The 24,515-nt window shown below is 45.1% G+C and overlaps 1 protein-coding gene across 1 annotated transcript in view; it reads left to right on the top strand.

Moving 5' to 3' along the window:
* The window catches only part of ANO2 (anoctamin 2), a 265,370-nt gene that overhangs the window by 194,525 nt on the left and 46,330 nt on the right, over nucleotides 1-24,515 (top strand). The window contains exon 14 of the mRNA XM_074935844.1: nucleotides 16,902-16,976. Within this exon, the coding sequence (XP_074791945.1) occupies nucleotides 16,902-16,976 (75 nt within the window). The remainder of the gene's footprint in view (nucleotides 1-16,901; nucleotides 16,977-24,515) is intronic.

Below are 24,515 nucleotides of genomic sequence, written 5' to 3'. Positions count from 1 at the left end.
TTTGTAGGGCAGCAGTCAGACCATTAGAATGTGGTTAATCAATCAGAAAGTAAGTTTTCTGTGAGCAGGAGGATTATTGATGTTGAAATGATCATGCATATATGGCAGTAGTCCTCCTAGCCATATATATAAATGAACATATCCACACCTACGACTGCTGAAAGGCAATCTTTGAACACAATGCTCTGGATGAACTACTTACATAATAGGTCATGGGGAGAAGGCAGGTATATGTGCAAAGGTAGCATAAATCTCCACTGAATTCTCTCAATGCTGCAGCTGCCCTGCTAAGGGCCAGTTCCCTGTGTCCATGTACACAGAAGGCTAATAGGCCCAAGAGGCAACAACTCCACCCAAGGATTGGTGCAGTGTAGGGGAGCATAGCTGCATCCATTCCCTTGACACCAGCCACACCCCTACTCTGCCAGAGGAAAGGGGTGTGTGGTAGGAGTTTTTATGCCAGGTCTGTGCCCCTGCCCTGGAGTGATCCTTCCATATACCGGCAACAAAGGTTTATAGTGAGAATTTGACAGCAGTGCGGTGCAAAGTGGCTGCACCACACCAGATGATCTGACCCAAATATTTCAGGAAGAACTGGGGAGATGCTGTGGGATTGACTCTTCACAGGGAAATCTTTTCCAGAGATAACTCTAACTTTCCCTTTGGGCGAAATACACCTATGGTATGGAAGGCTAGAGTAAGGCACTCCATACTGCCGTAAGCCACTGACCACTATAAATAGCTAGGGCAGCATAAGGAGACCAGATGTGAAGCGGCTGTGCAGAGCATCTCTGCTCCCCCACACACTACGGAAGAGGCTCTGAGTCCATCCTGAATAGGCCATGAGGCACAAGCAGAGTGTGGTGATGGCCATGGGTGTCAGGCAAGGGGCCAAGGGATCTGAATTTACACAGATCCCATGGCTCCAGCAAACTGTGCAATTGTCCAAGGGGTGGTACTATAGCCCAGCAGCCTGACCACTGGTTGGTGGGTATAAATTTCTCCTGTCCAGCCATCCCCTTCTCCACACTTCATCCTCACAAACCTTAATTACTTGGACTTTATTCTGAGAATTTCCACCATAAGTTGTTCTTGGCCATTTTCTATGCCAATGCCAGGGGGTTAAAAAATCCCAAGCTTGGTAAGGTGATTGTCTCTTCTGAATGCTCCTCCTATTGGAGTAGAAACACTGCTCTGGAACCAACCCATCCACTGCAGAGGTGGATGCTGGTTTTCTGAACCCAACCCCCAAATGCACAGTTGTACAGATGCCAGAGCTCTGAAGCTGATGCCTCACCAGCCTGTTGAGGCTGCCAACCTTCTGAACTCAACTCCCTCCTCAGGTGTGGAATGCCAGTGTGTTGTGCCGACCCCCATATGCAGGGTTTGTGCTTCCCCTTTGGACCCAGTCATCCTCCCTACTACTTGGTGAGGACCCTACAAATCCAAACCATCTGCCCTTTTGTCACCTTGTAGCACTCAAAGCTCATCTTCAGTTCATAGATAGCTAAGTTTCCCCGAGCTTTTTCATTGTTGATGCTTTCTACCTCCTATTCAATATCTGTTTCTAATTATTTCCCCCAGTTGTAGTAGTCTTCATCTGTCCTATTTGAAACTCATTTTATTTCATGCTTATATTTTCAATCTCTCTGTACTCCTATGTTTGATTCTGTGTGCTCCCCAGTATTCACAATATCTCTTAATTCAATATCAGCTGCAAATTCAATTGACATGCTTTTTTCTCCACCCACATTCAGATCATTAGTGAAAATGTTAAATACAGGCCCTACCTAACACTGATCCCTGCAGTACACTACTAGATAACATCATTTTACAACTTGATACCTTGATTGCTATCACAACACGGGGTGATACAAACATTTATCCCTTCACCAGACTTCTGTCTGCTCTGTTCCCATAACTCTGCCTAGAGCTTGCCTTCAGATTTTTGGGAGAGTCAAGTGGTATATTTTCTTGCCACTCCACCAAACTGAAAGGTCTCATTTAAACTATATGGGAGAGATGGGGTCTTCAGGTCACCATCAACGTTCCCCAGTGCAGCTCACTTGTGCTGGGGTCCATGCACAATTGGCAGTATTGGGAAAAAAATGTATTCAGAAGTAAATTCTCCAAATAAACTGGGATGTCTGTTGGCAACTAGTTCCCTAGAGGGTTTTGTGTGCATTCTGTATAATTGTAGCATATATGTAGCCCTTTACAAATATTAACTAATCCACATAAGACCCCTCTGGGTTAGGTGTTGTTTTCCCTGTTTGGAAACTAGGAAGCCATTGGGATTAGAATTCAGGAATGCCTTGCTCCCAGGTAGGGTTGCCAGGCGTCCAGTTTTTGACCGGAATGCCCAGTCGAAAACAGACCCTGGGGGATCCGGTCAGCACTGCTGACTGGGACATTAAAAGTCCAGTCAGCAGAGCAGCGGAGCTAAGGAAGGCTCCCTGCCTGCCCTAGCTCTGCGTGGCTCCTGGAAGTGGCAGGCATGTCCCTGTGGCCCCTAGGCACAGGGGCGACCAGGGAAGCTCCGCGTGCTGCCCCCACCCCCCAGCGCTGCCCCCACAGCCCCCATTGGCTGGGAACCACAGCCAATGGGAGCTGCGGGGGCGGTGCCCACTGGCGCTGGCAATGCGCAGAGCCCCCTGGCCCCTCCGCCTAGGAGCCAGACATGCCGGCCACTTCCGAGAGCCACGTGTAGCTAGGGCAGGCAGGGAGCCTGCCTTAGCCCTGCTGTGCTGCCGACCGGAAGCTGCCTGAGGTAAGCGCCGCCCAGCTGGAGCCCACACCCTGAACCCTCTCCTGCACCCCAAACCCTTGTCCTAGGTCAGAACCTCTTCCCACACCCTAACTCCCTCCCAGAGCCCGCACCCCCCTGCCCCAGCCCTGATCCCCCTACCAGAGCCACACCCTCTCTCACACCCAAACCTCTGCCCCGCACTGCACTCCCTCCCACACGCAAACTCCCTTCTGGAGCCTGCACCACACATGCCCTCCTGCACCTAAACCTCCTGCCCCAGCCCAGCGCCCCCTCCTGCACCCCAAACCCCTAATTCCCAGCCCCATCACAGAGCCCGCACCCCCAGCCAGAGCCCTCACCTCCTCCCTCACCCCAAACCCCTGCTCCAGCCCAGTGAAAGTAGGGTAGGGGAGAGCGAGTGACAGGGAGGGGGATGGAATGAGTGGGGGGCGGGACCTCGAGGGAAAGGGGCAGGGAAGGGGTGTTCAGTTTTGTGTGATTAGAAAGTTGGCAACCCTACTTCCAGGCCAGGGTTTAGTCCAGTAGACCAGACAGCCTCTCAGACAATTGAAGTGTACCTCATGATCAGAAGCCATGCTAGCTTAGCTGCAAAAAGCTGTCTGGGAGCAAGCTTGTGGTTGTCTAATGTAGCATAGTTGGGACTACCTTTCCCCCTCCATTTTCTCCTGCCACCCCCCATTGCCATGAATTGGGGGGGATTCTCCCCCCAAAATCAAGTGACCATTCACCATAGTTTATGGATCTCAAACTTCAGCCCTGGCCAGTTTAAGGAGTGCCTGATAAACCAATAAGCTTTAGAATAGACAACTTTCCAACACCAGAAACTAGTTTTTCAAGGTTAACTTTGCAAGGAAAAAGGCTAGAAATATACCTTTTTAGGAATATAAAAGTTTATATTAGCTCTGACATTTCTAAGTCCTTAAATCAGAGGGGGCCAGGAACCACAGAGTTCTCAGGGCTACAAACAGCTTGAATGGCATTGTAATCTCTCCTGCATTGACTCTTCCTTCCTCTTCTGTGTTCTCCCATTCTGATGAAGCGTTTCCCTCTTACCCACCACAGTTTTGTGCTTTGTTTCTTGTCTCTCTTGCTTCTCTGCTTTTGTTTCCTACTGCCCCTCTCTGTTTCATTTCATGTTCTAGCAGCAAGGTGATTTATATTATTATCAAACAAGTAGGTCATGCTCAAGTAGGTGCTAGTAAATTTCACTTTCCATTGCTAAAGAACAATCAAATTGAATGGCACAACACAACAAAAACACATGGAAGAATTGTGAGCAAAAAACCCATACATTTTAAAATCAGCCTTTTGCCTGATTCTTCACTTGCACCTTTGTGTGGTCATTTATGCTTGTGTAAACTAAGTATAAACCACTACCAGATCAGAATGGTAGTTCCTAAATCTGTTCCTAAATGTAAACCTCTAAAGGCTAAAGATGGAATTCTGGTTCAATTGAAGTCCATGGGAGTTTTGCCATGGACTTCAATGGGACCAAGATTTATCCTAGATCCTTCAGCCTGCTTTAATATATGTCAAGATAATAGCCTAGCAGTGGGGCAGCCAAAGTTCAGGAAAAGGGTGCACCTTTTGCCCCACCCCTTAACCACAGCTGTAGACTAAACATAACTTGACCAGACCAGGAAACCCGACCCTCTCTACTGTGTTTGGTATAAAATCTTTAATTCTGTATTCCCTCCACATTAAGATCCTATCTGAGAATAATACATGCAATTTAGGTAGGTAACAGACTATTAGATGTTGCTAAGAGACTTCAGCATAGGGACGGTAATTTGAGCATTACAAATTGCAATGTAAATTTGCCAACTGGCTTAGTTCCACTGGGCCAAAGTTGCTTATATTCAAGTGTATAATAGTGGCTGAATGGGTGATTTTACAGATAAATTTTGGATAAACTATTATGTGTCTGGGATGAAGACAATCAAAGGATTTGACAGTTAAAGTAATGTAGCTAGGGTTGAGGTCCTTGAGAGAAGCTCTGCGGGTAGTTGGGCATGTGAATATGTATCTGACAACTTACTGAAGAGCACAGGTAGGAAAAATAGCCCAATGCATAAAATAATTTCAGAGAAAAACTGTTTCAAAACACAGTGTCAGTATTAGGATAGTGATAATGATCCACATTAATTAAAGCACAGTTTTGTCTGAAAAGTTACTCTCTAAATGGCTTTAGATGTATTGTATCAATAATTTTCCCATCAGATGTTCTAGGTTTATAAGTGATAGTATGGGACCAAATTCACTAGTATGCTCCAGTTGCTCTGTGCTGCCCCAGGGATGCAAAGCAGTTGCCAACACCATTGAGCCAAATTTATGGTTGTTTTGTGTTGCCAGAACAGTACAAAGCAGAGAAAGCATATCTGGCACATGTTTTTTTCTGTCTGCCAATGCCAACCCTTACAAACTCAACCTGGAATCTGAAAATCAATCTGCTCTCTGCCTGCATCATATAAGGTGTGATTGAGCAGGTACTTAAGCACATGCCTAATTTTAAGTACATGAGTAGTCCTATTAATGTAAATGTATCGTATATGGGACTGTCTCTCCATGTGCATGGTAGTATCCATTTCTACAAGATTCTGCAAATATTTATATAAGGCAGATTAAAGAACTTTGTATGACATTTCATTGTATTATTTGAGAATGACCATGTGTCAAACTGAAGAGAATTGACCATGTAATAAAATATTAAGGGCCTGATTCTCAGTTACATTAAGGTCCTTGTGATGGGGTAGTCTGTTTCCTTAAGAGTAGTGGGACTTAGGGGTTAGCCCCTCCTGTCATGCGGTGTGGCCTATTAAGATTTTGAGAGATCTTAGGAACACAAGGACCTAGGAAATAGAGATGGGGAGGGAGGAATTGGTCCCGGAAATCAGTAGTGTTTAGGGGGAAACCTGTTATTGATTCTTCCAGGGCTTGGAACTAGAAGCATGGAAGAGTGGGTGGGACAAGGCTCCCCCCTCTCCCAGCCAATGGGGATGAGCTCTGGGAAAGAGACCAGTATATATGCTGCCTCCTCCCTCAAGCAAGAGAGATGCCAGTTGGAGAAGTCATGCCTGCTGAACCCACTTAGCCTGCGGGTAAAGTAATTAATTGAGGGGAAGGGACAGTTGGCAGAGAAGCTGACTGAGACCCTACAAGTGACCTAAATTACAACCTAGCTCTCAGAAGGAGAGCTGTGGACTCTTGATTAAAGGAGAAAGTTAGTAACAGCCTGAATTACCCAACTCCAGGAGGGATGGGGGTGTGCCTTCTCTTAAGGAGAGAGAAAGTGACGGTCTGAAGTACAGACCAGTTCCAGGAGGAGAGTTAGGGCCTCCTGAATGTGGAAAAAACACATCTATATGGACCCAAAGTGGGCATGAAATCAAGAGACGAAAGAAGTTGCTTTCACTCTGTAAAAGAGTTAATAAGCTAGATTCCATGTAGTGACATTTGTCTGAAGTAATCTGGTCTGAGTAATCGATTGAAAGATCCTGAGTGGGCACTGAGGGCAATATACCTATAGGGCCGCGAAGAGGTGTGCCCAGTTGCAGTGCCTAGTCTTATTCTTTTACATCGTTAAGGCAGTGCAAAGTTTTGGAAAAGTAAGTGTAATTGATGCTTTGCATCACCTTCCTGCTGCCAGAGCAGTAGAAAGGGGCCATCCGTACACAAAGAGAGCAAGTTTACGGTTATCTCCTTTAACAGCTTTCAAGTTCTTTTAATATAGTTTAGTGTGTGGCATTTTCATCTAGTTTTCTGAGATATTAGAATAATAATGATAGTAGCGGTAACAATGTGCTGCGCTTATGCAGAGCTTTTCATCTCAAAGCACTTTACAAAGGAGGTAAGCATCATTACCTCCATTTTCCGTGTTTTTCTGTTCATGAATGGATTGTTTTTATGCTGTGCTATATGCTCAGCATAAATAGTCACTGTGGTGTCCACAAAACATATATAAAAGCTTTTAATATATATTCAGTTATCTCCTAAAGGGCCTGATGTTGATAGGGGCTGAGCAACCTTGACTTGCATTGACTTAAATGGGAGCTGTTGGTTCTCAGCACCAGACTGACAAAGGTATTCAGGAACCTAAAGATGCAGATAGGTGTCTAGTGGGTTTAACACAATGGCCAGGAGGATTAGGCCCCATATCTGCTTAGATGTCTTGGAAAATCCCACTAGGTGCCTAAATACCTTTGTAAACCTGGCCCTTAGCCCATCTCAGGATCAGGCTCTTCATGATTTATTAATCACCTTCAAAGAACATTGATTAACCTAATGCATATTTATGACTGCAGATGTAACCCTATTGTTTCCTTAAATAGTGGGTTTCTGGTAGTGTTCTGAACTGCTTCTGGTCTATATAAATAATGCATACAAGCCATACATTAAACTACTGTCAGAATAAAAACATAGCTGCAAGTTGCACCCAATCCATATGCAGATATCAAGAAGCTGATTTTATGTAGCATTTTGAAGACCAAACACTTTACTCTTATGCTATTTATGCAATAATGTTTGCTTAGTGCCCTACACACATGATGGTAAAAGTGCATACATAAGTCAAAGCTAAAGCAAGAGTTAAATATGACAGAAGTTAGAAACTTTGTCATTTCCAGAATAATTAAATTGAGTTGGATTAACTAAATTTATCTTTAAAAGGTGAAGTACAAGAACAGGAGTGGTGAAACCTTTTGATATTAAAAACTGAGAGTAGAGTAGTTTGCAATACTTGCCTAAAATGCCTTAAAACAAAGGGTATCTGACAATGTAGAGTGATTGAATGACTGTGGGGCGTAATCTTGGGATTCTGAGGCCTTGTGCATCCTGGGAATTTTCATCATTGGTAGCCAGCCACCATTGTAACTGCTCTGGTAAAAAAAACCCTAGACTTTAGGCAAAACAATAATAGCCAGAGTTTTCCATGGTGCAGCTTACTCCAGTTTCAAGCACCTGTGGAAAGTAGCAGTGCTCAACACCTTATTAAAATGGGGTGGATGTGACTATGTTGCTTAGTGAGAAGCATCCCCATGAAGTGTGCTCTGGATAGAATATCAGGGAGCATGTCTACACTGCAATAAAAGATGCATGGGATGACTGCGGCTGGCCAGGGTCCGCTGACTTGGACTCACAAGGCTTGGGTTGCAGGGCTAAAAATTGCAGTTTAGACATTGGGGGTTGGGCTGGAGTCTGGGATCTGAAATGCCATGAAGGGACAGGGCCTCAGAGGCCAGGCTCCAGCCCAAGCCTGAATGTCTACACTGCAATTTTTAGTACTGCAGCCTGAGAATCTTGAGCCAAGTCAATTAACCAGGGCTCTGAGACTCGGTGCCATAGTTTTTTTTTATTGCAGCATAGACGTACCCAGGCTTGCTTCACATAGGTGTGCTATGCTTCTCCTCTGTTGCTGCAATACTAGCAATCAGTACTGCTATTTATCAAGGTGTGCCTACCCTGCATGCATGTGGTGGGCATCCTTCACCTAACAAAATTGGAGAGGGTTCAAAGAGCCACTACTATGGTTAGAGTGAAGAACATGCTTTTATAGTAATAGACTCAAGCAGCTCAATCTATTTTGCTTATTAAAGAGAAGGTTAAGAGGTGATTTGATTAATCTATAAGTACCTCCATGGGGAACAGAAATTAGATAACAGAGGGCTCTTCAATCTAGCACAGCAGTTCTCAACCTGGGCGCCGCGAACCCCTGCGGTTCCACAAGGGTACTCCAGGGGCTCCGCAAGTCATGTCTGGCTCCAGGGGCTCCGTGAGTCATGTCCGGGGCCACCAGCCCTGCTGATCAACTCCTTCTCCTCCCTCCTAGTGCCTCCTGCACACCACAGAACAGCTGCTCAGCAGCATACAGGAGGCACTGAGAGGGAGGGGGAGGCGTAGGGATGGGGCATGCTCGGGGGAGGGGGCAGAAAGAGGTGGGGAAGAGGATGGGCAGGTGTGGAGCGGGGATGGGAAGAGGTGGTGTGGGGTCTTGGGAGAAGGGGTGGAGTGGCGGTGGGGCCTGGGGTTGAGCGGGGGTTGAGCACCCCTGGGGAAAATTAGAAGCTGGCTTGGGGGTCCGTGAAAAATTTTAAATCAAAATGGGGGTCCTCGGGTTGCTAAAGTTTGAGAACCGCTGATCTAGCAGACTGAGCCAGTGGCTGGAAGTTGAAGCTCTAAACATTCAATCTAGAAATAAGATGTGACATTTTAGCAGTATGGTAATTTACCATTGGAACAGCTTACCAAGAGCTGTGGTGGATTCTCCACTATTGGAGATTTTAAAATCAAGATTTGGTGTTTTTTTCTAAAAGATATTCTCTAGTGCAATCGGAGGTATTGGACTTGAAGCAGGAATTAATTCAGGGAAGTCCTGTGGCATGCGTTATGCAGAAGATCAGAGTAGATCAGGGGTCGGCAACCTTTGGCACATGGCCCATCAGGGTAATCTGCTGGTGGGCCGCGAGACAGCTTGTTTACATTGACCATCCGCAGGCACGGCCCCCCGCAGGTCCCAGCAGCCGCAGTTCGCCTTTCCCGACCAATGGGAGCTGCGGGATGTGGTGCGGGCCACAGGGACATGCTGACCGCCACTTCCTGCAGCTCACATTGGCCAGGAACAGCGAACTGCGGCCACTGGGAGCTGCGCGGGGGCTGTGCCTGCGGACAGTCAACATAAACAAAATGTCTCACAGCCCGCCAGCGGATTACCCTGATGGGCCACGTGTTGAAAGTTGCTGACCCCTGGAGTAGATGATCACAATAGTCCCTTCTGGCCTTAAAAATCTACTGTGATATTAGTGCTGAGGGCTGTATCACAGGAGTTCCATGTCTACAGTCACTTCTCATAGTTTACTGTTTTATGACTATTGCATATAATTTGTAAGGTGTCTATTCTAGTAGCATCTTGGAACTGCTTTTAACTGATGTTTCTGAAAGCAAGAGTTTCTTTATCCCTGCGGTGGGCAACAGACTCTCACATTCAGAGCATCAGAGAGACCTATCCATAGGCAATGTAGAGGTTAACTACTGTGACCAATGGGTTCACAGTGAAGTTTGAGTATGGGAGAATTGGGTTAGTTCCAACTTAGACCATTTCAAAATTTCAGCATAAGTAAAATGGTTCTGACAGAAAAGTTTGTAACCCATTGCAAACCACCTTAGGAGGGCTTCCTGCAGTCACGCTTGGGCCTGTTTAGAAGGAGCAAAAACGTTAATCACAAGGTTTGCAATTCCACAGCCCCCATCCAAATCTTGCTGGTTTAGTTACTGTGTTTAAACCTGAAACCAAGCACTGATCAGCCTAGAAGTGATACTTTTGCCCTTGAAACCCTGTTACTCCTGCTCAGTTGTGCAGAGCAGGGCCTGTGGCTTTTTCTTGGAAATGCTCTCAGTGGAAAAGCTAACTCATGTTTTGTTGGAGGACAGAATTTGAACTCCTAGGGCTAAATTCATACTGGCACAGGCACAAGCTCAGGGTCACAGAGGCAGCAGCCTGTGCCTCCCTTATTCGGGGAATGGGGGTTAGAGCAGTCCTCAGAGGTGCCCTAAATTGTGCTCCTGATGCAATGACCACTGCAGGGTCCCAGAACTGCTGGAATGTAGGTCTGCCTCGGCCATACCTCCTCCCGCCTTCAAACTGCTCCCGCTGTGTCCCTTTCCTAGAACACCACCTCCACCACCAGCTATTTCCTGGGGAGTGAGTTGTGCCTTTTTCCAATAAGCTGGCACACAGATTGGAATGTTTTGTGTCTTTTAGACATGGGAGGAGGACACTATTTGTAACCAGAACTCTTATTTTCAGATGCTCGTTTTGAAACCAAACATAATTTCTGCAGAATTTAAGATATGTTTCCACTCTGGCAAGTGATAATATAAAAATGGCACTTTCATACTCAACAGCTCTGCCCTGTGGATTCATTCAGAGTAAATCATATTGACTTGGCAACAGAAGTAAAATTTTATTGTTTTCTGCTGCTGTCAGGTTAGCAGGAGGAAGGGGAGCCAAGAGAGAGGGAGCTGGACTCTGTTCTTCCCTGTGCAGCATTTGCTAAGTTTTCGTCAAGTATCATTGTGAAAGTCCGCTGAAGTCAATTGGATTCCACAGGTGCATCTGCATGAAGAATCTGAACTGTGGGTTTTTAGTTATAAGTGAAGATGCACTAGAGAGAAAGTGTGTCATTTTACTCCGTGTGCAAGCTGAATTGTCATGGCTGGCAGTTAGCGCTTTGTAGAGGTGTTCTCTTGTGGATAAATAGAAATAAATAATATAATGAAATACTTTTGAGCTGAACAACATCTGAAACACAGGCAGCATAGAGCGCATCACTGATCATGGAAGTGTAACGGGTTTGGCACCTACCTCTCACGAGTGCCCCCTTCTCTGGCGTGTCTATGTTCGTTAGTTCTGGTGACCCCTTTTGGGGGTTCTCAGATGGGTTTGTCAGTGACACAGTGCTCCAGCCAAGTCACACTCTCTGCATGAGCACAAAACCCTTATAGGGTATACGGTCCACCAGGGTCTGTCTCTTTCTAGCCCTCCCTGGGCTTTAGTCTTTAAGTAGTCCAGCCCTGGTATGGGGTTGTATCCCCAGGGCATCCTCCCTGGAGACACTATCTTCCTGCAGACCTCCCCAGGCTCAGTCCCAGCAACCCACCAGGAGCTCCCTCAATGCTTCCCTGGTCCCTGCTAGTAAACCATCTGTGGCCTTGTTGCTCTTTCAGGCAGCCAGGTATGCAGTCCTTTCTTCTCCTGCTCCAAGCAACAATGGACTACTGCTCTGCTCTGCAGCTCCTTTTATATGGCCCTCCTGGGCCCTGATTGGCTGCTTCCCCTGCAGGCACTCCAGCCTGCTTGGAGGTCCTCTCCGCTGTTCCTTTCCTGGGATGGGAGTGACAGAACCCTGAGGCCTACAGCAGGGGGCCTTTGAGACTAGTCCACCCCATCACAGGAGGATACAGGCTTCTGTACAGTATATGCCATAACATGGTAGAAATCTCTACATTCCATACTTTTAGAGTGAAATCAAAGACTACTATATCATTTTGATCATAGAAAAGGTCCTTATGATTGTCATACTTCAGGACAACTGCACCTGTATTACCCCTCTGTCCCTCAAGGGCATCCACTCTAGTCTTCTAGCTCCTCAGCCGTCACCTCTTTTGGGTGGAGACCCATGTCTTTTTCCCTCCTAACCATGTTTTTTCCAGGCTGCACAATTCCCTGCCTACACTGTGTTATTCCCCCCAAGCAAAGCTGCCTAACCAGGCCAGCGTCTGTGCTTTGCTTACACTTTAAAGGAGTGCTAAAATACCATACAACTCTATATAAGCAAGCACACTTATTCTTAAGGTGAAAGCATTACAGAGAAAACATATTCAAAACAATAAAAGAACCTACCCTCATGATAATAAGCTTACCAGAGGTCACCCCAGCTCCTTTTGTGGAGTTCTGGTCAGTGTCAGTCTTTCCAACCCTTCCCAGGAAGGACTGCCTCACCCTGCACCCCCTTGGACAAAAAGTTCTGTCCATTTGCTATATCAGAAAGAAGGCCCTGAGTCAGTTTAACCTCAGGCTATTTATCCAAAAGCCATTTCGTCTGTTGGTCTCCGGAGAATACAGTTTAAACCAGTGTATATGGTCCTTTTCAGGTACCTCTCGGGTTCAAACCTGAGTGAATTTGCCTAATCACCTCCTCCCCCGCCCGTTCTTGGTTTCTGGAGGGCTGTGTTCACCCTCCTCCGGGGAATTAAATACAATGATACATACACTTAATACAGTAAGACCTCCCAAAATTATTGCAGGAAATTGCCATGTCTATCACACTGGTACTTTACAGTACAGTCTTTTACTGGCTAGATGGCACTATTGCCAGAGAATAAAATCAAGTGTATTATAAAATAGCAACTGAACTCACAGATTTTGCTCAAGAAGATAATAATAACTTGCAAGTGCTGTAAGAAGTATTAACGTTCTACTGTCTATCACAATATATTGATAAAATTTGTGATACCAATTTTCTTTAATGGAATGTCTTTATAAACTGACTCCTTTGTCTAATAATTCAGTAGTATCTTTACAAAATACATTCTTGCTTCTCATAGGTGCAAATATGAGCCCAAAGCTCCCCTTCATTGCATGCTGTAGAGAGGAGCAAAATCATGGTAAATCCATGCAAAGTAGAGGGGAAGAGGCACACAGAGGAGAAAGGTGACTAGACGGTATCCTGCCCCCACAATGTATTGTACATGAGGAATTGGGGCAATGCAGACAAGATTGTGAATTGTTGGGGAATATACCATGGCAGTTATGCTGGCCACAGGCGTATCAACTGCTGCTGCCCAGAGAAGCAGTAACTTCCGCAGGTGCTGAATGATCCCCACTGACAGGGTGTCACACGAAGAAGCATCCAGTGGCATAATGGCAATTGTGCAAGTCATGAAGTTGGTGCTGGAGAGCTGAAAGAGGCACAGAGTCTGTACCATTACTCAGATGGCCAAGATTTCTGGGTATTACTAGCTAATCCTGCAGATTCTTGACCTTTCTGCCCTCTAGAAGCCACACATCCAGCAACCAGGAGCCCCAACTCACACAGAGGAGCATGAAGTGGATTTTAAGAGAAAGAGACAATACCGATTTCTTTTTAATGTAGGAGGGGGATGAAATCCTAGAATATTGGAATCTAGAGAAAGATTGGTGTCAGTTGAGATTAGCTTTAAATCGTTTAAGCAGTGAGGCTTCCACCGCTTCCCCTGAAAGTCTGTTTTACAGCCTAAAAGATCTCACTGTCAAGACGTTTTTCTTGATTTTTCAGGTTAAATTTTCCTTTTTCTAATTTCATCCCATTAATCCTATTCCCTTGTATTGTCTTAAATAGATTCTCTCTTTTATTGGCGTTTACACCCTTCAAGTGTTTATAGGGCTTATCATACCCTTCTCTCTTAGACATCACTTAGAGAATGCATCCATATCTGACTATTTTAATCTTTCCTCATAAATCAGTCCCTCCGGCTCCCTAATCATATTTCTTGCATTTCTCTGAACTCTTTCCAGTTTGGCAATATCTTATTGCTAGCATGGTGTGCAGAACTGAACACAATGTTCCAGGTGTAGTCAGATGAGGGATATGTAGAGAGGGACTATTTTCTCCCTGTTCAGTGAGGTGATATCTCTGAGGTGCAGCCGAGATTTCATTTTAATTGCTTTTGCCAATGGCCAAGGTTTTTAGAATTGGTTATGCTTCTAAATCCATATTTCAGCACTTAAATAAGTGGCCTGGATTTTGAAAAGTACTGAGCACCCAGCAATTCTCATTGAGGTCACTGTGAGCTGCTGGGGTATATTGCGTTAGTAAAAGAAGTCATTTATTTAAATGTCAAAATAAGGGTTTACAAGTCCAAAATTTCAAATATGACTACTGACTTTGGGTGCCTCCACTTTTTGGATACCCACCTTGAGACACACTTGATTTTTGAAGGTGCTTAACATGTTCTGGTAATTGAGACCCTTAAAAAGGTGTCCGGTTAGAAACCCAAAAAATTGAGCCACCCAAAATCACTAGCCACTTTTGAAAAACAGATGTTTTGGATATATTCAATTTTCCTATACATGCCTTTACCTGCTCTTTATCAATAAGTATGTTTAAAGGTCTTCCTCACTTTCTCAGTGTCACCATCTCTTGAGATTTTATTGTCTTGTTTTTCTTGACTCCTGAACTCAACTGATTTATTTGAGAATCTCAGCTTTCATTGTAAAATAAAATAAAATCTCTTGACCTCATGGTTGTGCAGAAGAAGCTTGAAAATGTGAAGCAAACAGCAAATAAAAAGAGCCCCAACTTTTTTATATTTTTGAAATCTCATGATTTTTAATCCAATCTTATGATTTGGGGTGGGGGGGATGCTACTCCTGATTTATTAATGTTTGAGCTGGGTCATATTGCATTCTAATTGTCCAAAAGTCTTTTTGTTTGACAGATTTAGAAAAGAAGTTGTGTCTTAGCCATTTTTGAATTTTCATTCACTGCCTCCTATATGAGTGAGTTTTCTCTCTTTTCCTTGATATTGTTATAAAAGCTTTCCTTATTTCCCTTGACTGTTTTGGCTAGTATTAACTCATTCTGCTGGTTTGCTTCCTTAGTGTTTTTCCCCTAGTGAAATAGTTTGATGTGGTATCCTTCATGCCTTTTCAAAGTGTAGTAGCGCAGAACTTTTTATGTCCTGGATAACTGCTGAATGGTAAATGCCAAAACAAAATGAAATGCATCTGTGCTTTCCCAGAAACACTTTTTAAAGTTGCCTTCTGGCTAAAAGGTGGACTCAGATATTTGTTCTTTATACTTTGGGCCTGCTTCTCCTTGGGTTTGCTATGGTCCTGCCCTCTCAGCACACTCGTGCAGGAGACACCCTTAATTTGACTGCTCGAGCCGTGAAGGGGTGTGTGTGTGTGTACACTCCTTCTGCAGTGTTAAAAGCACTGGTGGGACACTTCTAACCAGGGTGGGCACAGGATGATGCCTCTTCCCATTCCTGCACCCAAGCAGGCACCACCAGAAAGGTGATGCTTACACCTATTGTGGAAGTACAGCAAATTCTGCGCTTTCCTTACCATCTCAGGAGGTGCTTTTGCCTTTTGAAGTGCATAATGCCTCCAAGTAATTTCTTGTCAGGACAGTATTCTTCTCAGGATAGTAGTGCCTAAAGAAAAAAAAAAAAAGCTTATTTGAACCCTTTGAATCAGATTCTGATCTCATTTACCTTCATATAAATCTCCATATAAGCTCTTGACTTTGATGGAGTTACTCTCGATTTATACCAGCATAAAAAAGGACAGAATCTGGCCCCATTGTGTAGCACAGATGTTAAGACTAATGAGAACAGCAGCTGATTTTGAATTCACAGTTAATTCAATTGCATATTTTTGCTTTAACTTAACCATTGTGATCTTATTTTTTAATAACCATTTTTGAGGGGTGGAAATTACATGTTTCATGTAAATCAATTTTAAAAATTCTTTTCATATGAAAACATTTTATTTTTCATTTTAAGAGCAGGGAATTGGGTTTATTTGAGGGCAGTAATGCTCCATTATTTTTCACTGCTAGGTATCAGGTGGAGGGAGCTACCTTTTGCACCCAGTCGAAAAGTCATCTGAGCCCTCTATAAATAGGGTTTGCCTTCATTATTTCTCTGATCTTTGAACCAGATGCCATGAGAGAGTCTGGGATGCCTGGAATACAGCAAGGGGTGAAATTCTGACCCCAATGAAGTCAGTGACAAAATTCCCATTGACTTCAATGGAGCCAGAATTTCACCTAAAAATGTTTAATCTTCCAACTGGGAATAATGGGCCAAATCCCCAGCTGGTATAAATCAGCAAAGCTCTGTTGAAGTCAATGGAGCGAAGAGATTTACTCCAGCTGAGGTTCTGGAACAAAATTAAGAGCATATAGCAACACAAGATGTAAACAAATGTGTCATAAATAGAAAGTAGAAGATGCTTCTGAATACTTTACAGTGTGATTGTGAATAGTCAGATGGTTATTTTAACACTGAGAGGGTTCAGTTGTATAACAGCCACACTGGATGAAGCAAAGCTTACAGGAGACATCTGAAGTAACTGGTGATATACATTCTATCTTATTATGGTTTCTCACCTAAAACATCACTCTTCTGCGCTCTTGCAAGAAGCAAGGTTGTGGGGTTTGTTTGTTTTTTTTGTTTTTTGTTTTTTGAATGAAAGTACTTACTTCTACAATTGTTTAGGGTTAACTTTAAGTCTTTCTATTAAGACTTTGAAATTCAGTAGAAGCTGGTTGAAATTTTTCACATTTCAGATTTTCAATGAAATTTCAAATTTTGAAATTCAGGGGAGATAGACAACAAAATTTTAGAGAAATTCTCCCTTCCCCTCCTCCCATTTTTCTACCAATTTTAGAGATGGTTGAACATTTCTGAATTTTAAAATTACGTTTAAATTTTCAAATTCAAAAATATAAATGGGGAGAAGGGAAAATCAATAATATTTTTAATTGAGCTTTTTCCTTTTCTTTTTTCCCAGTTCTAAAATTCACCTTTTCCCAGTTCTAAAATTCACCAGTTCTCTAACGATTGTCTTGACCTTTGTGTTTTGCAACAGGATGAAAAGGAGAAGTTAACCTGGAGAGACCGTATGCCTGGCTATCTAGTGAACGTTGCATCCATTTTATTTATGGTAATTTTATTTGTTTTTTCTTTCACATTCCTCTGGGCTGTCAAGATCTGTGAACAACATCCTCCTTAAAGCTGAATTAATGCTCTCAAAGATGGAAATGACCTTTCCTTTTTTATACCTTAGGAACTTTCCTATAGACAACAAAATACATTAGCGTTGAGCTGCGAGGCTTGATAAAATAGTATTAGGAAAGTCTGGCCAATAGACCTGCCAATAGTCAATGACACCATAGGCTGAAAACCATGCGTGGTCTCTCTAACTACATATAAACAATGAAAACACATAGCCTGACCCTCAGCTGGTGTAAATCAGCAATGGAAATATGCCAGTTTATTACCAGCTGTGCATCTGACCCACAGAATTTACTCAAGGAAATTAATGTAAAATACTAATATGGGTATAACATTTTAATGGACTTGAATGGTGCAAATACTACAAAAACTTCCCCAGAATCATTCATTCAGAATTTTAATTGGGTATGCTTCTGCCACATTCACAGCAATTTTGTGTTCACTTTCACATTGTGGGTATATGTATATCATCTGTATAATTTTAAATGGCTAAGAGCTTCCTAGGCTACAGCAGGCCATCGTTTTTGAGACAGAACTGACTGATTTCAGTGTGGACTTCTGCTTAAAAAGTAATGACACAATATGTTCCATTCCGAACAAATAACTAAAAAGTATCTGTTTGTTAACCTGTCAAGCTCTTGACTTATATCCAAGTTGGGATCATGTAAATGTCAACATATGCTGTTTTTAATTCAGGAATTAACCAACCCAACAAGAGAAATTTCAGCTCAAAGACAAAAAAAATTGAGTGAAAAAGTAAAAAAAAAAGAAAAAAGAAAAAGAAAGAAAAGAAAAGAATTAGAACTGACTAACTTTCTCAAATGTAACTACAACATTACTAATAGCAATGCTGTAATATATCTCAGTGTGGCTACAGAATAAGGCCCTGGTTTAGCAGAGCATCCTCTTTAGGATGGGTACTTAAACATGCACTTAATTTTAACCCTATGTTACAATCTCATTTAAGCATGTTCTTAAAGTTAAGATTGTGATCATTTTCTTGAATCAGGGCCTAAATGTTGTATCCCACACTTCGTGTAATATCCTAGACAGATTTATAAAGGTAAAATGTAAAGCACCAGATTCTCAGCAGTTGCAAACCAGCAAAGCTTCATTGATTTCGGTGGAGCTGGCCCAGAGAGTTTTTCTAGAATATTGTGAATATCATTAAGCAATGAACATATACAGGGCAACTGTTGAAAAAAATTCTGCTGTTTGAGAGCCAGCCAGATCCCATCTGCCATGTGCAGATTACAATCTGGGCTTTACTGAACAGAGTCCTTTTCCTACTAGATTAGTTAAACAGTGATTGGGGACACTGGGCCAAATTCTGCGTTCAGTTTCTGCAGTTGTTCTGGTGCATATGAGATTGCACTCGTGTAACTAATTTTGGCCAGTCCACCTCTTTTATCACTACCCACACAAAAACTAAATACATTTTTTTTAGAAGCATGATCACTATTTAGATACAGTGGGCTAGAGTCTCAGGCATGCAAGCGCACACATAAGCCGCATTTTCCAGTGCTGCAGAAGTGATTGTGGAATTTCTACCACCACCTTTTCCAGGCCTACACTATCTGGCAGGCACAAACCCATAGGAATTTTCCCTTCAAATGTCTGTATTGTTGTAGAATGATGATGTCAGATGCTTTGCCTGACCTCCCCCCACCTACCCTCACACTGCATACTTTCCCTGATATTTCTTAAGGCTGCTGACAATTTCCTCTTGGTAGAACCTTGCTCTTTATTTTCTATTCTGTGCACTTCTTAAATATGAAGCCCTTTCAAGCAGAAGCATTCTACCACTTTTTTCTCTATCGAGCTCTTGCTCTCTCTTCCTTTACTTAACCAAGTATATTATTTGGGGGCTTTTTTTAAATGTAGGTTTTACAAAAATCAATTTTTACTTTCACGCCCAATTAGACTCTGCACCAGTCTTATTTTACATCAGTAATAATTATAATCATGATGAGATACATTTCTAAGTGCATTAAAGTCTGTATACACAACCACTGTTCTGCATGAAGACCTCTTGCTGTGCAGTCAAAGGGCAGTTTGTATGCTTACTGGGAACAGGATATCACCAGGCTTAAGCTATTGAAAATTTCCTTCTGAAGTGGTGTTCTACAAAGTACACATCACAGCAAAGATTTCTGCATTAACCATGAAAATCTGTGCAGTTGCCTCAAGGGAGCAGGATGGGGCTACACATCAGCATCACCACAACCCTCCTTTATAGTCCCTGATTAGCCTCTGCTGCTGTTCTCACTATCAGCAACCCTCTCCACTTTCCTACAGTGGATTTGACACATACAGGAGAAGAAAATCAACTAGTGTCACAGCACAGGGCTTCAGCCTGTTCTTCCTTTAAGGCCAGATTCTCATACGTTTACACATACTCAGTAGTCCACCCTTACTCTGGGAATTGTCTCACTGAAGTCTGGGGAGCTATTTGTGGAGTAAAGTGCTACCCAGCTTGAGTAATGGTATCAGAATCTGGCCCATAACTGCCACTCAAGCCCCTCCATCTCCCAACTCATCAGTGTCGTCTGTTCCCCTCAGGCTCCCTCCTGCCGGCTTCCCACATCCATCTCCCCCCTCAGCCTTCCTCATGCCCTCCCACATCTCCCTGCACCCCCTAAATCTGCCTCCTGCTCCCCTCATTCTCCCCACCCTCCTTTCACAGTGTCTCTGCTGCTCCCTACAGTCTGTGTGCCCTGTCCAGCCATGAACCATAGAATGGCAGCCGTCTTGCCAGTGCACAGGGCTTCAGTGTCCTAGAAAGAAGTGGCAGCCCACTTTTTTCAGGGCAGCCTCATTTCCACGTGAAGACAGAGAAAGAGCAGCCATCTTGTTGGCTTCAGCCCCATTGGCAGTAACGGGAGATGGGGGCATTTTAAACAGGAGAAAATTCATGAGCTGGCACCTCTCATCATGTTTCCATGTGAAAGGTAAAAAATCATACCAAAATCATGAGAGTACCTCACCTTCAGCACCCACTGTACTCTACACAGGGTCCCTAGAAAGCACGAGATCAGATTTAAGGTCTCTGCATTAATCTTCAAGGCATTCCATGGAAGTGGCTGTAGATACTTCAGAGAGCTCTTCTCTCTTCACTAGAAGACCTTCTCTGTCAACTGTGTCCCGCAGGTGCTATGAAGCTATGTCATCCTTAAGGGTGAAGCTCGTGACAGCAGGAGACAGGGCTGTCTCAGCAACTGGAAACTCATTGGCTTAGTGTTCCATTCAATACACTAAAATATCGAAGGAAAACAGAGGAGGAGAAAAAAGAGAGAGTAAAGGAGTAGTAGGAGAAGAGGGAGTGAAGAAGGAAATAATTTACTAAAAGTAAAAAAAAAAATAATCCCCAGCTGCCTCTGGAGAAAGTAAACAGAAAAATTAGACAACTGGCCAGCTCTAATTGTGATTTTTGGCTCTTATTACTTGGGAGGTGCTCACATATTTGTGGTGATTGGTATCACAATGGGCACCTACATGGACAGGTGAGGTAGAAGCAGGCCCACCGATAGCAATTCCGGGCCCCAGAGCAGAACAGTCAATGGGGCCCCTCACGCACGCACAAGCCTGACATTTGGGCGGTGCTGCGCCTGCACTGGCTGGTGCCCAGCGAGCTGCCAGCTGCACTGCTGGGCGCGCTCTTCCGGCATGGCCAGGGCTTCCACATGCCCGCCTGGTAGGGCTGCCAACTGTCTAATTGCAAAAAGCCAAAGACCCTTGCCCTGCCTCATACCCCGCCCCTTCCCTGTGGCCATGCCCCTATCCTGCCCCTTCTCCAAGGCCCCGCCCCCTTCCCTCTGTTGCTCACTCTCCCCCACCCTCACTCACTTTCAGCAGTGGGTGCGGGCTCTGGGAGGGAGTTTGGGTGTGGGAGGAGGTGAGGGGTCTGGCTCTGGGAGGGAGTTTGGGTGCGGGGGAGATGTGGGGTGTGGGCTCTGGAAGGGAGTTTCAGTGCAGGAGGGTGTACGGGGTTCAGGCTCTGGGAAGGAGTTTGGGTGTGGGAGGGGGTGAGGAGTCAGACTCTGGGAAGGAGTTTGGGTGCGGGAGGGGATATGGGGTGCAGGCAATGGAAGGGAGTTTTGGTGCAGGAGGGGGTACAGGGTGCAGGCTCTGGGAGGGAGTTTGAACGCAAGAGGGGGTGTGGATTTGGCTCTGGGAAGGAGTTTGGGTGCAGGCTCTAGCCTGGGGCACAGTGTTGGGGTACAGGAGGAGGTCACGGGGGGTCGGCGCTTACCTCGGGCGGCTCCTGAAAGCGACCAGCACACCCCTCTGGCGGCAGCTCCTTGACGGGGGGCCCAGGGGGTCTCTGCATGCGGCTGCCCACAGGTACCGCCCCCGCAGCTCCCATTGGCTGCAGTTCCCAGTGAACGGGAGTTGCAGATTCAGCACTCAGGGCGGGGGCAGTGCATGGAGACCCCCTGCCCTCCCTGGGGACGTAAGGCCGTTCCGTAGGGCAAAAATTCATGGGCTGCACCACCACCCATGAATTTAACTGTAGCTCCTTGAAAATTGTGGTTCTTCCTGCGAGTGGAGGGTGATGTGTGGGATTAATTCTGTTGATGCTGATCCTGACCCCTTTTAAAAAAATGATTTTGGCCTTTATTAATTATGAAAAGATTACATTAAAAATAGTCAGCAGACTGAAGTGCTAAACTTCATTAGGCCTGTACTGTGAACCTAGGCCCCAGGCCAGCCAAATAATAATTATAACAATCTAATCCTTTGCACTTATATAATCTCTTTCATCAGAAGATCTCAAGATGCCTTACCAACAATAATGAATTTACTTTGGAATTTTTGCTAACGGCAAAAACAAAACAGAAACACCCACCCTCTTTCCACTTCCTGCTGTGACTCCCTGTTTAGCCAAAGACTGTGTTTCTGTGTGAAATTTTATCTTTAAAAATTATTTCATTTTGTGTTTTGAAACTGGAATAACACAACCCCGTGAAATACAAATTCTTCTGTTGGGAAGCTGACCTTAAGTGGCATGGGTGATTTGCCTGATTTCATGGGCAAAGGTCATCTGCTCAGAGACCACAGAACACCCTTTGACTTCTGGGACAAAAATTTACAATGAACCCTGAATGACTCTGCCTTAGTCAGTATCAAAAGATTCATGCATATTCAGACACAGCAAAATGTTTCCATCTATGGCAAAAGTTTGTAGAACAGAAAAGGTTTTACACCATTAGGTTCCAATTCTCCTGTGGGAAGCATATGGGTGGGTTGTTGCAGCGAGCAGTCCCATTGACATTGATGCAGCTCTGTGTAGGCACAGCAATCCAACATGCATTACTCACTGCATGATCAGAGTGCTGGTTTCCTGTCTCTGACCATAGGCAGTAGCAGATGTTTCAGAGGAATGCTTACAAACCCTGCAACAGGCAGATGTGGGGAAATCTGCCCCACATGGGTGTCATCCTTTTCTCTATTAGTTAGAGACTGGCTTAGGCCCTGAAGTACAAGGATGAATATCCCTTTCCAATTTTTCTTGTCATTAATTATAACTCTGAGTATTCTTGATATCCATAGAAATGTCCAATCTCAGTTTCAGTCTTGTGAAGTTCTTGGCCATAGTCAGAGCTATAACTAGGGTGAGGTGAAAGGGGCAGCCACCCAGGGCGCAGAACCAGGGGGCACAAAACTGGGGTGGCACAGGATTGGGTCCAGCAGCATCAGTACTTCCACCTTCCACCCCTCAAGATTGGATCCAGCAGAGTCAGCTGGAGCCCAGGGTGCTCAGTGTCCTCCCACCCCACAGGATCATAGGTCCAGCGACCCCAGCCTGAGAAGGCTTTCCCTGGCACTAGGACCGCAACAGCAGGTGGGCAGGAATGTGAGTTCTGGCTGGTAGGAAGGGCAGAAGGAGAATGGGCTGCATGGCTGGTTCCATCCAGGCGCTGGAGGTCAGAGACCAGCTGCATTAAATACCTGGAGGGTGCTGAATGGGGAGGGGGTACAGGGGGCTAGGACCATGAAGGAGTGCAGGGGTTAGGGCAGAAGGGGGCGCAGGAGGGGAGTGCAGGGTTAGGAGAGAAGGGGTACACAAGCGTTAGCATAGGCACTATGAGGATAAGGGGTGCACAAGTAGGACCGTGTGATGGAGCATACATAAAATGTGCTAGGTGCTGTACGGATCTGTGCCATGAGGAACTTTGTCTGCGATTAGCTCAGGATGGAGCTGTTTGCCTTCCCCAGACCCGCTGCCTAGCCATGCTCTGCTCACACTCCCTAACCTGTGTGCAGGGCTGAGCCCTGGCAGAGCAGTGTTGCCAGCCTGGGGCCTGGCCCTTCCCAGCGCTGGGGGAGAGAGGGCATCTGCAGTTAAAGCTCTCATTAAAGTTGCTAATCGCCAGCTGTACCCACTAGAGGGTGTTTGGAATTTAAACAGACTCAACCTTGGTCAGGGTTTCTCTGTTGAGGAGCCAGCGTGCTGAGTTGCACAGCCATGGCTCTTGGGAGGCCTGGCTGAACATTGCACTGACACACCCCCACAGGGCACTGCTCAGGGGCACTGCTCAGGCCATTCACAGGGTCAGTGCCATCCTGGGGCCTTTGCTGCACACAGGGCTGACCTCTGTCCCTCGGCTGTTGACAAACCTTTGACCCTGACGCAACTGCATGGCGGTGGCAAGGAGGAATGGCCTGCTAGAGCCCCCCATGGAGGCAAGCACCCCTGGGCACTCATGTGCGCTCAGCTCCATGGAGCTGGGGAGTCGCAGGCTGGAATTCCAGCTGAGGGACCTGGAGACAAAAAATTTTCACAACTGCAATGATGGCCCCTGTCACTCACACATGGATTTCAAATTACAGTGGCCAGCTTTTATTTGACCCTCTTCTATTCTGTAACAACCTTGTCACTGCACTGAACAGCAGGCGAAGGAGTAACTCAGGGAGATACTGCTCTGTTGTGACAGTTCCACAGCCCGTTAGAACCGCCGGGTACCACTGTGTTGCACACAACAGCCTTAGAGAGCTTCACAGCTCCGGTTGGGGCAGAACCCCTGTCGCCTGCGCCAAAGGACAGGGCCCTGATGCCTGAGCTAACCTAGAGTCTCTGTTATCTGTTAGCAGTGTAGGGCCCATGACAGCCAGGGGAACCATGAGAGTTACATGGGCACATATACACCAGCCTGTTCAGTACACACTTGCCTAGATAGACAATGCTTGCCTCAGAACCAGCTGTTCAGATCTTATATTTGACATCAGTGTAAGAAATCTCCAAGTGCTTCCACCCTGTAACTTCCACCGTCTTTGCTCAGGCTTGTCTGAGATGGGATCTTGGGACCTGTCATTCCCAAATCCAGAATTCTCCACCGAGAGCAACAAGTCCCCCAGTGACTGCAGCACCCTCTCCTCATATGGGTTACAGCTGCTCACCGTCTGAGGACCTCATATTTATCTTGGCCATGGGGATTGAAACGGACTCCTCCTATTCCCAAAGTAC

The sequence above is a fragment of the Natator depressus genome, chromosome 1, assembly GCF_965152275.1.
Source record: "Natator depressus isolate rNatDep1 chromosome 1, rNatDep2.hap1, whole genome shotgun sequence".
In the NCBI taxonomy this organism is placed as follows: domain Eukaryota; kingdom Metazoa; phylum Chordata; order Testudines; family Cheloniidae; genus Natator; species Natator depressus.
Note: the sequence above shows the minus strand (reverse complement) of the source record. Positions and strands in the feature narration are given on the sequence as shown.